This window comes from Acinonyx jubatus, chromosome D2 (assembly GCF_027475565.1).
Source record: "Acinonyx jubatus isolate Ajub_Pintada_27869175 chromosome D2, VMU_Ajub_asm_v1.0, whole genome shotgun sequence".
NCBI lineage: Eukaryota > Metazoa > Chordata > Mammalia > Carnivora > Felidae > Acinonyx > Acinonyx jubatus.
This window is the reverse complement of record NC_069393.1, coordinates 7,303,236-7,319,071: the sequence shown is the minus strand read 5'-3', so window position 1 is coordinate 7,319,071 and position 15,836 is coordinate 7,303,236. Positions and strand designations below refer to the sequence as shown.

The window sequence follows — 15,836 nt, the reverse complement described above, 5'->3', positions numbered from 1 at the left end:
CCAGAGGCTGGTTCCTCCCAGCCAAAGTCCTCCCCTGATGCAATGCTAGCACCATGTACTTGAAGAGGGCCAAGGGCCTGGTCTCCATATGAGAAATGTTCAGTCATTCATTAGCATTTGAAAATAGCAACAAGCCTTAAAAAGAGGTCCACTGGTTAGTCAACTATGAACTCCATACAAGCTCCTTATGAAGCACAATTCAAATATAAAATACAAAAACTGTCCTGACACTAACTTGGAGACACCTACTTTATTTACACATTAGTTTACGTCAAGAGTAAATAAAAATGTGACTTTATGATTCCAGTCTGATTTAACCGTATCTTTTTTTTTTCTTTTTTGAGAGAGAGAAAGTGCAAGCAGAGGAGGGGCAGGGGGAAGGAGGGGAGAGAGAAAGCAAGAGAGTGAGAGAGAATATATCTTATTCCAGGCCCAGCTCAGAGCCCAACATGGGGCTGAATCCCACGACCCTGAGATCATGACCCGAGCCGAAATCAAGAGTTGGATGCTCCAGAACAGATGAACATAAGGGAAGGGAAGAAAAATATTATAAAAACAGGGAGAGGGACAAAACATAAGAGACTCTTAAATATGGAGAACAAACAGAGGGTTACTGGAGGGGTTGTGGGAGGGGATGGGCTAATTGGGTAAGGGGCATTAAGGAATCTAATCCTGAAATCATTGTTGCACTCTATGCTAACTAGTTTGGATGTAAATTCAAAACAGGAATAAAAAGAAAAAGAAAAAGAAAACTCTTTCTACAAAAGAAGCATACAGTATTAAAAGTACAGAGTCATGTATATGGAGTGTTTATAAATATTCATAAGGAGGTCAGTAAGATTTGACAGTTCACAGAAGAGGATGCATGAATATTAAATTATTCACACTAATTATTAAATAATTAAAGTTTATAACAATTTAAAAATAGAAACTAAACAACAATAATTCTCTTAAAAAAAAAAAAAAAGGCTGGATGCTCAACTGACTCAGCCGCCTGGGAGCCAATGATTGTATTCTTTTTAATAGGAATCACTGAACATTAATGGGAGCACATTTCGTGCAGCAGAGAGTAAGACCACCGGCTTTCACGCCCTACCCTACCGCTTGATGGACGTGTGGCCTCAAGAGAGGTGCTAACCTCTCTGTGCCTGTTTCCTCTGCTCTAAACATGGATAATGAGAGTATCTGCTTCATGGAGATTAAATTAAAAATCCATGGAAAGCACTCACCACAGTGTCTGGCACACTATCGATTTTTAATAAAGTTAGCAATTATTGTACAACCTCCATATAAATAAATTCATTCACAGATCTGGAAGGATGTCTTTGGAAAACGGTTCAGGCAATGTGGCCACCCGAGCTGCGGGCTGCACCATGTCACCTGATAGTTTCACAAATCCCCAGACCCTCCTTGGTAACCCTCCTCACCTACAAATGTGAAGGCTGGACTAGATTAGCGGGTTTGGTTTGTTGTGTTTTTTTAAGTTTTTATTTATTTACATGAGAGAGACAGAGACAGCATGAGTGGGGGAGGGGCAGAGAGAGAATCCCAAGCAGGCTCCACGCTGTCAGCACAGAGCCTGACGTGGGGCTCGAGTTCAAACTGTGAGATCATGACCTGAGCCGAAAGCAAGTCAGATACTCAACCAACCCAGGCGCCCCCAGAGACTAGCAATTTTAAAATTGTGCTCTTTCAAGAACTAGGTGTGGGGTGACAGATAGGAGGGGCTGCTCTAACTCATACTGTACTGAGCTTCCAAGTAAGACATCGCTGGAAGACAAGCTTTCTGTCACTAAAACAAACTTGGAAACCACTGGACCACATGGTCGTTCAGATTCCCTCCAGCTATTATGTCCTCTTAGTCAATGAAAATAACGAAACACATAATGAGAGAGGACATTAGGCTTCAGTGACAGAGAAAAACCTAAAAGACCACTCAGGAAAGTGGTTTATTACATTCACCGAGAAGAAGAATCTATTATTCTGGATTGTGAACATCTAGAGAACGGTCTTCTCTCTTTGGGTAGGGCCAACCGGCCCATTCCAGATTAAATGTCTTTCTATCTGGAAACAGGTCGTTTAAAAAATTCCACATTCCTTCTAGCCTTGGCATGGAGTTAAGACAATGTATGTTCACACTTGTAAATATATGAAAGTGGCTGAAATCTCTCTCCCTCTGGGTTGGTGTCGAGGTCACAGGGATCCTGGCAGGGCTTCTCGGTGACTCGGACGCGGTCTCTGAAAGCACAGGACACGCTCACCTGGCCCCCCTCCAGCAATGCAGACGACCACAGTGACACCATCCTAACAAGCCCTCGCACATTCTTTCACATATTTTAGTAGAACTGGACAAAAATAAAAGACCATCTTGGGAAATACCCCTTATTCAGAACACCATCTTTTCCCCCTCTCCTCACATAGCGGAAATAACGGAAGGCCCCACACTTACCACCACCACACTCTTGGACGCGTCCAGGACGTGGATGACAGGCGCACTGTATCTCGGAGCTATTTTAACTGCCGTGTGGGTTCTAAAAAGAGGGGTCAGGAAGAAAAACATATCCGTCAGTGCTGACAGCTCCCACATGACCCCTGTTTGGAACCATCAGAGACAACGTGTTTCCACAGGGTGCTTTCCAGAGAACGAACTTCACGTGTCCCTCGTAAAACAAGACTGACTTCCTCCCCACCCTAAGACGGGGAATCCAAGGGGAGAAGACATGGGTCTGTCGGCTCAGGCTACGAGAAATCTGACAAAACACGGAAGACCCTGTCCTCAGCTCTCTGCCCTTGGGAATGAGACCGTGACGCCGCACTCATTATCAGCCTGCCTGAACCGAGGGAGCTCACCAGCCCAGGTGACTGCCCTTGGCTGCCATACAGGTCAGACTGCGTTTCCTCCCCCAAATTAGCTGGGGTGGCAGCCAGGGCGCCCGGGAAACCAGACCCAAGGCGGCGGGCCCAGGACGCACCGGCTACGCTCCTCAGCCCTGAACCTACCTCGCACTTGTAATAAGGGGCCCCGGACCCTGAATAAATTTGGCACGAAGGAACCGAGAGGCATAAGCAGCAACAGTCTTCTCCTAACGTCGGCTCGGCCCCAAACCCCTCCTGCCAGACTCGGGAACATCAGCGGTGAGGAACACGCTTCAGTCCTTGAGACGACCTGACTGAAGTACGCGGTAAGCCGTCTCTGGAGACTCAGTCTTACCGCACAGGGTACACACCCGCTCTTTCCTCACAGAACATGGCCCACTATGTGAGGGGTGAGGATGGACCCGTGTGCCCTCCCGACTGCGGTTAAACCAGGGCCCTGAGCACAGGCCGCAGTGCCACGTCCAAGGGCGGCAGCCATACTTCCCCCAGGATGGGCAGGGAGGGGGCCATCCCTGCCGGTCTTTGCTGGACCCACATTCGCCCCCAAGGCAGCTCCTCCCTGCGTCAGATGCTTTCACATTCTCCCCCTCGGCCCAAATGCATTTCGTTTGGGAAGAATGTCCAGACTATGCTACTATGTGGGGAAACAACAAAATACCAAACAGTACGTTTGTGTTTTAAAAACCACACTACCACCCTCAACCCACCCTAACCCTCCAACCTTACATAGGAGTTTCCGTACATTTAGCAAAAACCAGATACACATCAGATGTCAACACTGGTTACACAGCGGCTGGAGGTGGAACGGAGGACGGGAAGGGAGAGAATAAATTTTACTTTGCGTTCCTCTGAAGTGTCTGACATGTTCTAATAGTAAGTGTGGACTACTGAGGAAATTTTTAAAACCAAGAGGATATGAGAAGACTGATGTATGTGTGTGTTTTTAATAGACTTCTGAGGGATGACTAAAAATTCATTTGCAGTGAGACAGACAAGACTGACATTTCACCTGTCCCCTTTGTGCAAGTATCTCCACACACGGACAGGAAGCAGGGAACAGAAGCCGGAAGTCACAGGAAGTGAGCCATCAAATGGAAGTGCAGGCTTAAGCCACTGAGTGCAAGAGACTCTTCCGGAGTCGGGCGCTGGGGCGCAGAGCAGCAGGGAGAACCAGACCGTGGTCCTGAAGCAGCCACGCCAACTCCACTGCGTCCCGAGGATGTGTTTTGTGTCCGCTGCGTGCCCAGGGACCAAAGATTTGAAAATATCTTTGGTATTCTACAAAGGGAAGATTTTCTTTTTTTTAAGTTTTTTTTTTAACGTTTATTTATTTTTGAGACAGAGAGAGAGGATGAATGGGGGGAGGGTCAGAGAGAGAGGGAGACACAGAATCTGAAACAGGCTCCAGGCTCTGAGCTGTCAGCACAGAGCCCAACGCAGGGCTCGAACTCATGGACCTGAGACAAAGTCGAACGCTTAACCTATTGAGCTGCCCAGGCACCCCAGGGGTAGATTTTCAAATAGTAGGAATACTTTTGTTTTTTTAATTAAAAAAAAAATTAATTTAAAAAATTAAATATTTAATTTAAAAAAATTAAAAAAAAAATTTTTAATTAAAAAAAAATTTTTTTAATGTTTATTTTTGAGAGAGAGAGAGCACACACGCAAGCAGGAGATGGGCAGAGAGAGGGAGACACGGAATCTGAAACAGGCTCCAAGCTCTGAGCTGTCAGCACAGAGCCCGATGTAGGGATCGAACCCACAAACCGCAAGATCATGACCTGCGCTGAAGTCAGATGCTCAACTGACTGAGCCACCCAGGCGCCCCAGGAAATTTTAAAGAAGAAACTGCTTCCAGTTTGACAACAGAATATAAGTGAGACTATGTTTGCTTCCTCTTCTTTAGGTGGTCAGTTCTTCAAGCACACAAATGTACCTCAATGTATATTCTGCATGGAGTTCCTCTAGGAAACACTAAGCCTAATGTGACTTAGTTGACATTTCTCTTAAAGAGAACCAGTATAGTTTTAAACCTTCAAGTCAACATAATTAGTATTTATTAAGCATCCAAGCGTTCTCTGTGCAATTCCGGCCATTCTCACACTGATGATCTCTGGACGAGGGTACCAAGAAGAAACTGATGGGTTCCACTTTTTAAAAACACTACCACCACCACATAAAAGCAAAGTGTTGCTTTCCAGCATAAAAAAATGACAAAGCCGAATGAGGACAGCCATTAAATCTGTGCTTGCTTGGCCATCAAGAGTACTTCTGGTTTCCTTATAAAACGGTATGATATTGATTCTACTTTCTCCTAAGCTTCCATTTATGCGGCCCTCTCCAGTTGGAGGCAGACTTCTGTCTGAAGTCTGAAAAGATATATAATGTTGGAATCCCTCCTTCCCTCCTACAAACCAACAACACGGGGCTAGCCCCCTGAGGCTCAGTCTCAAATCTGGCTCTGCTAAGTCACTCACCAATGCCGGGGACCCAGTTAGTCGCCTCCCGTACTTGCCAAATGGGCATGACAGGGTTAACTTTAGAAGGTCTTTTTGAAAAGCACTCAAAAAGAACAAGTACTCCAAGCATTTATTTCATGCCTTATCCTTCCAGAATTAAAATGTTTTACCTAAATGCAGCATCACACACACACACACACACAAATAAATAAGAAATAAAACCTTAGAATTTGGTGAGAAAAACGAGAGAGGAAATAAAGGCACGAACACTGAGCAGTGGGTCAGACGCAGAAGTCGGGTCCCTGAAATCCTACACCCAAGCCTGAGCTTCGAACTTCCCTGCAGCCAACTCAAAGAGGAAAACAGTACAGTTATATCACTCAGCATCTTCCTTCCTAACAATTAAAAAATATTTAAGTTCGGAAAATTACCTCTATTTCTGGGCACTGAATTCCTTCTGAATTCTCCATTACTCACAAAAAATAACTGAAAAAGACACTTTGCAGTTATTGGCTCTAAACCACTTAGAAAAGCTAACTGCCACACTTGTGTCTTTGAGAAGGTATGTAGCTAACAGGGCCAGATTACCATTAAAGTCAATTCCAGTTTGTGGCACAAAACCATACGCATTACAGACAGGAGAATGTTCGGTTTTCCATTCTCTTACAGCTACAGGTTCAAAAGGGAACTCTGGGCCTATTTCCGTGCCCACATGACCCCTAATCGGTACAGTCCTTTCGGCTTCTCCAAGGATCCATCAGACAGCCTTAAGGCTCACTGTGAATGTCTTGGGAGTACAATTCTAATTCTATCATGCCACCACAGGCCACGGAGATCTGGAAGAGCCATGGAGTTCTACCTCCTTATCTTCTTTCATGACAACTTGGAAGTCCTGAGCTGCCATCTGCTCAAATAACAGTTAGCAAAGGAAAAAAACTGGAACACTGCTGAGCTCTCAACAGGTCTACAGGAGGCAATAATAAGGGCTCTCAGAGGGCTTCTAAGACATTCAAACTCTGAATGCCTTCTAGCAAAGCTGACTCTCCCAGGAGTAGACGGCATCTTACAGAGATGCAAAAAGCATTAACTGTAAAGGAAGAGACTGATAAATCAGACTTCATGAAAATTAAAAACTTTGTTATTTAAAAATACAACTAAGATAGCAAAAGGCAAGCCATAATGGAAGAATCTACTTGCAATATATATTTCTAATAAAGGGCTTGCGTCCAATATAAACAAAAAACATGTACAAGTCAGTAAGAAGAGGCAGAATACCCAATTAAAAAAAAAAAAAAAAGACTTAAAAAGCATTAAGAGCCAACATACACATGAAAAGGTACTCAGCATCATTAATCAGCAAGAAAATACAAAGGAAAACCATACCAAGATGTTATTACATACCCACTAAAATGGATAAAATTGAAAAAGGTGTGGAATAACTGGAACTCTCATAATTGCTGGTGGGAATGTAACTTAATACGATCACTTTGGAAAACTACCCAGCAATGTCTAACGCCAATGATCACGTGCGTATGACCCAGTAAGTGGCATTCTTCCAAACAGCCCCAAACTGGAAAAACCCAATACCCGCCAACAGTCACATGGATGACTAAGCCACAGTGTATTATACGACGGAATATTGCACCACAGTGGAACAGCAACTACTGTAACCGCTGCTTTGGGCCTCCCAGGTAGAACACTGCACAAAATAAGCTGGACACAAGAGAGTACATGCCACAGGACTCCATTTATATGAAGCCGAAATGCGGGCAGAACCAACCTACGGTGACAGGGCAGTGGTTACTTCTGTCGTAAAGGATGACTGGGTGGGGGCACCCAGCAAAGTTCCCAGAGTGCAGTATTACCGGGGGTTCATTTCTGTAAACGTTCACCAAGTTGTGTATCTGTGATTTGTGCACTTTTCTGTATGCCTGCTACATTCCAGTCAAAGGGCTTACTCAAATATGAGGGCCTGATTACGCACCGCTAAGTGAGGCCTCACCCACGGTCACTACTTTAGAATGGAGTCAGAAGGGGGGAGGGTTACACCAAGGCTCTGAGAGATTGCACAGGAAATCTGTTCTGCACAGGCGTTTCTGGCACCGCAATGGAGAAGGGAATGGTTATCTGGAAAGACTGCCACTAGCTTTTATTTTCCAAGTAATTTCCTGGAAACAGCAACAGGCATGGAAGAGAACAGAACCAGAGAAGGCAGAGCTCGTAAAGAGAAGAAGGAACTCTGGCAGGTCAGGGGACCCAGCTGTCCCAGCGCCCTTCCCCAGACCCCGAGAACAGAAATTCTGCAACCGCACAGAGAGACAGTGGGTGACTTCCAATCTGATGAATCCTAACTTGATATCCCAGCTTGTAACTGTGAGGAGGCACTGATGGCTAATTCTGCTTATGATGGATCTTAGGAAAGTAGTTATGTTGCCTCTGGATATTTTTTTTTTTTTAAAAACCTCTTTAATCTGGTGGCTTTTACTTGGTAAGAGATATAACAGAATGGACTATTTTGTAATGTTCCAATTTGCACATCACATTTACCTAGCTCATAATACGTTTCGTTACATCTGCTTCTTTAAATATTTATTTATTCTGTTTTACAACCATGATCCCAAAAGCATTTCATGCTCATAAAGGTCTGTAAGTTCTCTTATCATTCTCTTTACTAAGCTAATGAATATTCACGTTAAAATAATCAATTACCCAAGACTATGCTCATTGAAACTCCAGCTATCAATGGTTGGTCACATCCCTGGAGAATAATCTGCCACATATCCTAGTGGGTAAGTCCTTGGTGGGAAAAACAAACTCAACTTTCCAAGGTGAGCAACAACAGCCACCTTATTGAGTCCTTCAAGCATGAAAAGTACTTAGTGAATAAATGACATATAACACTGTTACTACTTGTGAAAATAATCCATTCAGATTATAAATGGGATGATGGTTAATTTTACGTGTCAATTTGGCCAGGCCACATGATCTAGTTTTTGGTCATACACCAATCTAGATGTTTCTGTAAAGATAATTTTTAGATGTGATTAACATTTAAACCAGCAGTCTTTGGGGTGCCTGGGTGGCTCAGTCAGTTAAGTGTCTGACTCTTGGTTTTGGCTCAGGTCATGATCTCAGTTTGTGGGTTCAAGCCCCACATCAGGCTCTGTGCTGACAGTGCAGAGCCTGCTTGGGATTCTTTCTCTCTCACCCTTTCTCTCTGCCTCTCCCCCACTTACTTATTTCAAAATAAATAAAAATAGACTTAAAAAAAAAAAGTCAGCAAACTCTGAGTGAAGCAGATTATGCTCCATAATGTGGGTGGGCCTCGTCCAATCAATTGAAGACCTTAAGAGGAAAGACTCACGTCCTCTGAGAAAGAAGGAATTCTGCCTCCATATAGCCTTTGGAATCAAGACTGCAACATCTGCTCTTGCCTGGACTCCAGCCCTCTGACCTTCCCTGCAGATGTCAGTCTTCCCAGGCCGCCCGATCACATGAGCCAATTTCTTAAAATACATCTCTCTGTGTACGTATTATATTAACAATATAATACAAAGTGATATATAAAATCTACATAAAGAAAATATATATACACAACCTACAGATTCTGTTTTTCTGGAAAACCCGGCTTAGGGCACAGTCATTTCTAGTGTAGGATCAAGTTCAGTGTTCCCCCTGGGCATTATTCCCTGCCAAAGTAAACAGTATGGGGCATAAAGAATATGTCATAAAAAGTCTAACAGTGCCCATAATTAACATATTTCCCCCCAAACATCATTATGATCATGACCCTCAGGAAAAAATCTGACAAACTCTGTAATGGCCATGTGACCAACTTAGAACTTTCTCCTCTTTAAACTGTTTAATCCAAAGGTTCTCAAAAGGTTCCCCCTTTCAGAAACAACTTCCCAAGGTGATTCTCTGATTCGTTCTTGCTAGGCTGGCCTTCTGCCTCAACTATTTCCAGGTTGGAGTTTCTTCAAGGGAACCTGTAATTACTCAATCAGACACCTGCTTCAAGACAGAGAGTGGGCTAAAGTTCAAGAAATGTCTTTGTGCCAAAAAATACACCTTCTCCACCTGGCTTGATTTCAAGAGGAGAGTTTAACAGAAATCTCAGGAACTGAATGGGAGGAGAGAGGATTAAGGAAAAGACAATGACAAGCCAAAGGAATCCCAAAAAAGGCAAAGGGCGGGGAGATCACAGAGGAAGTTGCCTACAGGGTGCTGCAGAAGTGTCCTGGCCCAGGCCCTTGTCCAAGTGAAGACTGAAAGCTCGTGAGCTTATAGAACAAGGAGCCGATGAGCTAAGCATAATAAAAAACAACCCAGGTTTCATCACTGTTTGTAAACACTGGCATTTAAATGAATTTAAAGGACAGCAAGGAGCTCATTAGCATGACTTACCTCGATGTGGTCGCCCCTCCAATCAACAACGGAATCTTTATAGCCAACCTCTCCATTTCCTTGGCAACAAAAATCATTTCATCCAGGGAAGGAGTGATGAGTCCTGACAGGCCTATTATATCTAGTATTTCAAAAAAGAAGAAAGGACAGTGAGAATGAAGATGAGACAAAAGCAGAGAAGTATGGAAGACTCATTTTAGCAACTCTGTAATAAAGACCGTAAGACCTAACTAACATCGACTCCCCATTTCTAATTCTAAGACATCTCTCCTGACTGGGGAGTTTCGATTTACTATTTGTTTGCTTTACATAATAAATGGGATTTGTAACTTAACGTTACAACAGTGTACTTTCCACAGTTGGGGGAAGACATGCAAATAAAATACATTGTTCATGATTTCCCAGACTTGGACGTGTCACGGTGTCTGAAGAAACATTAAAAACGGTGAGACGATGAGATGTGGAGGAAAAAATCTAATGCAACCCTGTAATAAGAAGCCTGTTTCATTCCCCGTCTTCCAAGCTGCAAGGAGTTTCAAAGTCACCTATTCACTGATTCGACCCCCACCATCAATGACAATGAAAGCAGTCCCCCACCCCCCACAGAAGCTGGCACATGTTGGATAGGCTGGGGCATCACCACTTACTGACAGACAGACACAGGGGAAAGGACACTCGGAGGGCCCAGAAGTCCGAGGCACAGTACCTGCTTTGTGCTCAACGGCAGCCTTCAGTATCTTGTCGCAGGGAGTCATGACCCCTAAATCAATAACTCTGAGGTACAGAAATGAGAGGTGAGAAAGTTGGGGAGAACCCAAGAGAGACAAAGCCTTACTTAGCCATCAAATACCCCTCTGATGTAAATTGGAATCACAGTGACTCACTAAGGATAGACAATGACAACTACAACTACCATTTATTAGGTACTTACCACATGCCAGGTGCTAGGCTAAGATTTTTAAAGCAGCTTTATTGACATAGAATTCATACAGCATAAAACTCACCCATTCAAAATACATGATTCAGTTATTTTTGGCATACTACATTATTTTTTTAAGTTTATTTATTTATGGAGAGAGAGAGAGAGAGAGAGAGAGAGAGAGAGAGAGAGAGAGAGAGAGACAACAAGCTGGTGAGGGGCACAGAGAAGGAGACAGAATCCCAAGCAGGCTCCACACCATCAGCACAGAACCCAATGCAGAGTTTGAACTCATGAACTGTGAGATCATGACCTGAGCCGAGATCAAGAGTCAGATGCTTAACCGACTGAGCCACCCAGGTACCCCTACGTTATTATTTTTTTTAAGCTCTAGTAAAATACATAAAATACCATGTGCCCTTCTAACGATTAAGTTTAAAATTCAGCGGCCCTAATCAGAGTCAGTCACAGTGCTGTGCAACCATCACAATACCCGGTCATCTCCCCAAATAGCAACTCTAATCATCTGGCAACAGTTCCCCATTCCCAGTGGTCCCTGTGAACCTGCCAACTCTAGACATTTGTGTAAGTGGACTCATACATCATTTGTCCTTATATCTGGCTTATTGCACTTAGCACAATGGACACACACGTTCTGCCTATTCGCTCGCTGGTCAGTGGACACGTGGGCCGTCTCCACCACACTGAGTTTTTTGCACAATCAATCCCATTTTACCTTCAAAGCGGCTCCAGGATGCAAGTACCACCATGGGCTCCATTTTACTGAAGAAGGGCCCAGAGACATTAAGCAACTTTGTCCATACAACTAATTAGCAGTAGATTTGGGACAAGAACCACGATCTGACACCAAAACCCACTCTCTTGGCCATTGAGGCCAATAAAAACACTGGGCAAGTTCACTCAGTAAACACCTACTGAACAGGAGAGACTAGCTGGAAGCCAATGTGAAGGATCATCAGGAAGGTCGGTTCCTGCTCATGGAAAGCGGACAATATGAGAATCTGCTTACTGAGTCACGGGAGAGGGAGACAGAACCAGGGAGCAAATCACTGAGGGAGACAGGGTAAGAGACTCAAAGGAAAAGCTGACCCGAGGGCTTGAGGGCCACATACAAGATGGAGGGCGGGCACGGAGCAGAAGTGCAGGGGCCCGCTTTGTGGGAACACAGTAAGACTGGAGGGGCTCCAATTGATAGAGGAGGCGCTTTCTGAACTCAAGAGGATTCCCACCCTGGACAACGTCCCATGTACGACTCCTCTATTCGAGATTTAGAAAGCACCCATCATGGTGATCATTTTTACAATTTAATTTCATCATGAGTATGCATTTCACAGCATGATTTTCACGTCTTTCATAATGTCAACAATTAAAATGGGCAAAATAATTGGGGGCACCTGGATGGCTCAGTTGGTTAAGCATCTGACTTCAGCTCAGGGCATGATCTCACAGTTCGTGAGTTCGAGCCCCGTGTCGGGCTCTGTGCCGACACCTCAGAGCCTGGAGCCTGCTTTAGATCCTGTGTCACCCTCTCTCCCTGCCCCTCCCTTGCTTGCACTCTGTCTCCCTCAAAACTAAACAAACATTTAAAAAAATTTTTTTCATAAAACAGGCAAAGTAATTTAAAAAAAAAACAGAAAATCAACGAACTACTACTGGACACACCATCACCTGGTCAGAGGGGATGCCTGACAGGAAGGAGTCTTGCTTCTCGCTATGTATCTTTTTATACTCACTTTCTAGCTTGCTCCCATTATTACTTAAAAAGAAAAGAAAAAAAAAAAAACTGGCCCATATGAATCCCCAGTAAAAAGCAAGACAATTTCAAATCAACGGTAACTACGCTCAGCTTTGTCGGCACTAACCCAGCAGAGAGTAAATGCTGTGCGTTTTACTGATGTGGGAAGGCAGGTCCTAACAACAGTGAGATGACGCCACGTTTTTGTTTTTAGCAAATTAGGAAAGGCTGGTAACTACACCTTTTGTTAAACTAGGACTAAATATAGACTGTTGCATACAAAATTAAGTACAATAGCGTATTGCTTTTTAAATCGAGACAAGACGGCATACATTTCAAAGCTGTGTTCAACGTCATATGGTATTTTCAAAATTCAATTACAAATCATCAGTCTGATGGCGAGAATCAACTTGCTCTCATTCCTTTTTCTTGTTTTAAGCAGTGTGTCCTTCGGGAACATCTTACACATGCTTGCTTTGTTTGAGGACATTGAGGAGACCCTGTGGCTGGACAGAAATGTGGAAAGGGGGAAACTGTAGGCACAGAGGTCAGAGAGGGCATCTTAAGGGGAGCAACTAGTGAAATTTTCAAAATACCAGGTTTGAGATTTCTTTAGATATCCAAATGGAGCTCTCAGGTAGCCGACTGGATACGTGAGTCTAGAGTCCTGGTGAGGGGGTCCATGCTGGAGACAGAACCTGGCACCTGGCACCAAGGTGTTAGAAAGTCACGAGACTGGACGAGATAAGGCCGTCCCGGGCCTTGTTGGCCTGGATGTGCCCCCTGGAAACTCAAAGCCTTGGGTCCAGACCTACTTTCATCGGGTCTTTTAACAAGACCCCCAGGGGAGGGGAAGGCACATGACAGTCTGAGAAGCACCATTGTGGGTGGCAGGACACAGAAGAAAAAATCAGCAAAAGAGAGAAAACCCATGACGAGTGAGGAAAGAAGAGTTCTGAAAACAGTGGGCGAGGCGACTGGGACACAAGTTCAACTTCCAATTTATTAGCCTGTCTTAAGAATACTGGGAAACAGTCAAACAAATCATTCATCGGGGGCGTACTTCCTGACCTTCCAGGCACAGAGAGTAATACTTACAGCTCTGAGATGCATAGAGGTGGTTGCTCACCATCAGGGACAAGCAAGCCCAGACAGAGGCCGCCCCCAGCCCCACCCTCAAGGGAAAAGGGATGTTCCCCACACATCTGGGCTGAGAAAGTATCAGCAGGTTCGGAACATGCATACGGTGTGACATACGTGGAGTGTTGTCCCCTAAACTGATGACCATTAGAAGCATCCGAAGAGGGGGGATACCTGGGCTGAATCTTGAAAAAAGTAAGTAGGTATTAGCTCAATGAAGGAAAAAAGAGGGCACTCTACACAGAGACTGGCACTAAAGGTCCAGAATGATGAACCAGCTGGCCCTGGGGAACTTCAGCTGAAGGAAATGACCTGAAGCGTTGGGGGGGGGGGGGGGGGAGGGGGGCCTTCTATGGCTGCTGCCATTCTTCCCGCCATCCCTTTCCACTGTCCCTCTGCTTTACTGCAACTTCCTGTTTCCCCCACATACATCTCCATTCCCCCTGGTTTCTCCTGGTTTCTTCAATTGGAGCTGTGTGCCCACAGGCCTCTTCTAATCCACATTCTTATATTATGCCACAGGAGAGACTACAGAGAATAAAAAATTAATGTTATGGGAAAATGCTGATTTTAGGAATCCTCTTTCTAAAGTGTTTATAAGAGAGCTTTAAACACAAGCATTTACTTTGGGCTTTTAATTCAGAAAAAAAAAAATGTAAGCTGCACTCGATGCTTTAGCAAAGGCATCCGATACTAGATGAGAATACATACGATATTATAATAGATAAGAAGTCCCTTTTACTCTCTACAAAAATTAAAAAGGAAAATCAAAGCCATGCACCTGCATCCATCATCAAATGCTTCACATTTGGGGTCTCTTGAAGAGAACTGAAGATGACATTTGTCTCTGATCCTGCAATTCACACACGCTACCACTAGATGGAAGCACCCAACCACTCTGCAGTCCCCAGCCAAAGTCTCCAATCTGTGCTTAAGCGGTGCTGACAGTGTCTGTTTCCATTTCTCCTTTTTTAAAACAATGAATGAGACAAATTCTGGAAAGTCTCCCTTTCAAATATAACAAGCTGGGCAGAGGAACCGAATAGCTATTTTTCCAAAGAAGACATCTGAAGGAGCAACAACGTAGATCAGAAGATGCTCAGCATCACTCATCATCGGGGAAATGCCAATCAAACCCAAAATGATATCACCTCAAACGTGTTAGAATGGCTGTTATCAGAAAGCCGCGTGGTAACAAGTGTTGGCCAGGATGTGGATGAAATGCTGTCACCATAAAAAAAGAAAATGTAACTATATGAAGTGAAAGTGCTGTTGGCTAACACTATGGCGGTAATCACACTGCAGTATGTAAGTGTACCAAACCAATACGTTGTACACCTTAAACTTATACAATGTTTTAGGTCAATTACATCTCAATAAACCAGGAAAACTGTATAACACCCCCCACCCCTATACATACATATCAGCTTGAAAATCTCTGAATAATTATCTAGTGAGCATGTGTGGAGCCCAGGACTGGACTAGTCTGCCCTTGACTTAGATAGTCATTTTTCTCACTCAGCTGAACACTCTAATATTATTCAGTTTGAAAGTATTTCATTTATAGCCATCTGTATATTGCTTAATTTTTACTCATACTAGACAGATTAGCAACAACTGGTTAAATATAAACAAGCCTCTGTTATTATTATCTGCTTCACCAGATCCATATTTTTAAAGTACTAGATATAGGATATCTAATTTTATTTTATGTTTAATTTTTTTTAACATTTATTTATTTTTGAGAGACGGAGTGAGACAGTGCACAAGCAGGGGAGGGGCGGCCTGGGGGGAGGGGGGACACACAGAATCCAAAGCAGGCTCCAGGCTCTGACCTGTGCTAACACAGCTAGCACAGAGCCCAACGTGAGGCTCAAAGTCAGGAACCATGAGATCATGACCTGAGCCGAAGTTGGACACTTAACCGACTGAGCGATCCAGGCACCCAAATATAGGATATCTAATTTTAAATTTTCTGCTGACATATCCTACTTTTTCTTACACAAACAATGTGCATTAACTGTGTTTACAGTATGCGTTTACCTGTGCTTTACCAGTGTGCATTTTTTTAAAATGTTTATTTTGAAAGAGGGAGCACAAGCAGGGAGGGGCAAAGGGAAAGGGAGAGACCGAATCCCAAGCAGGCTCCATGCTGTCAGAGCAGAGCCTGATGCAGAGCTTGAACCCACAAATCGTGAGATCATGACCTGAGCCGAAATCAAGAGTCAGACACTCAACCGAATGAGCCACCCAGGTGCTCCCACATTTTCTTTTTATA

General features: G+C 44.0%; 1 protein-coding gene across 4 annotated transcripts in view; it reads right to left on the bottom strand.

The window, feature by feature from the left end:
- MTR (5-methyltetrahydrofolate-homocysteine methyltransferase) overlaps positions 1–15,836 on the bottom strand; it is a 150,319-nt gene that overhangs the window by 64,509 nt on the left and 69,974 nt on the right. For all 4 annotated transcript variants that reach the window (XM_053207418.1, XM_027046946.2, XM_027046948.2 and 1 more), the window contains exons 23-25: positions 10,450–10,517; positions 9,744–9,864; positions 2,450–2,531 (exon numbers count right to left, since the gene is read on the bottom strand). In XM_053207418.1, the coding sequence (XP_053063393.1) occupies positions 2,450–2,531; positions 9,744–9,864; positions 10,450–10,517 (271 nt within the window). The remainder of the gene's footprint in view (positions 1–2,449; positions 2,532–9,743; positions 9,865–10,449; positions 10,518–15,836) is intronic.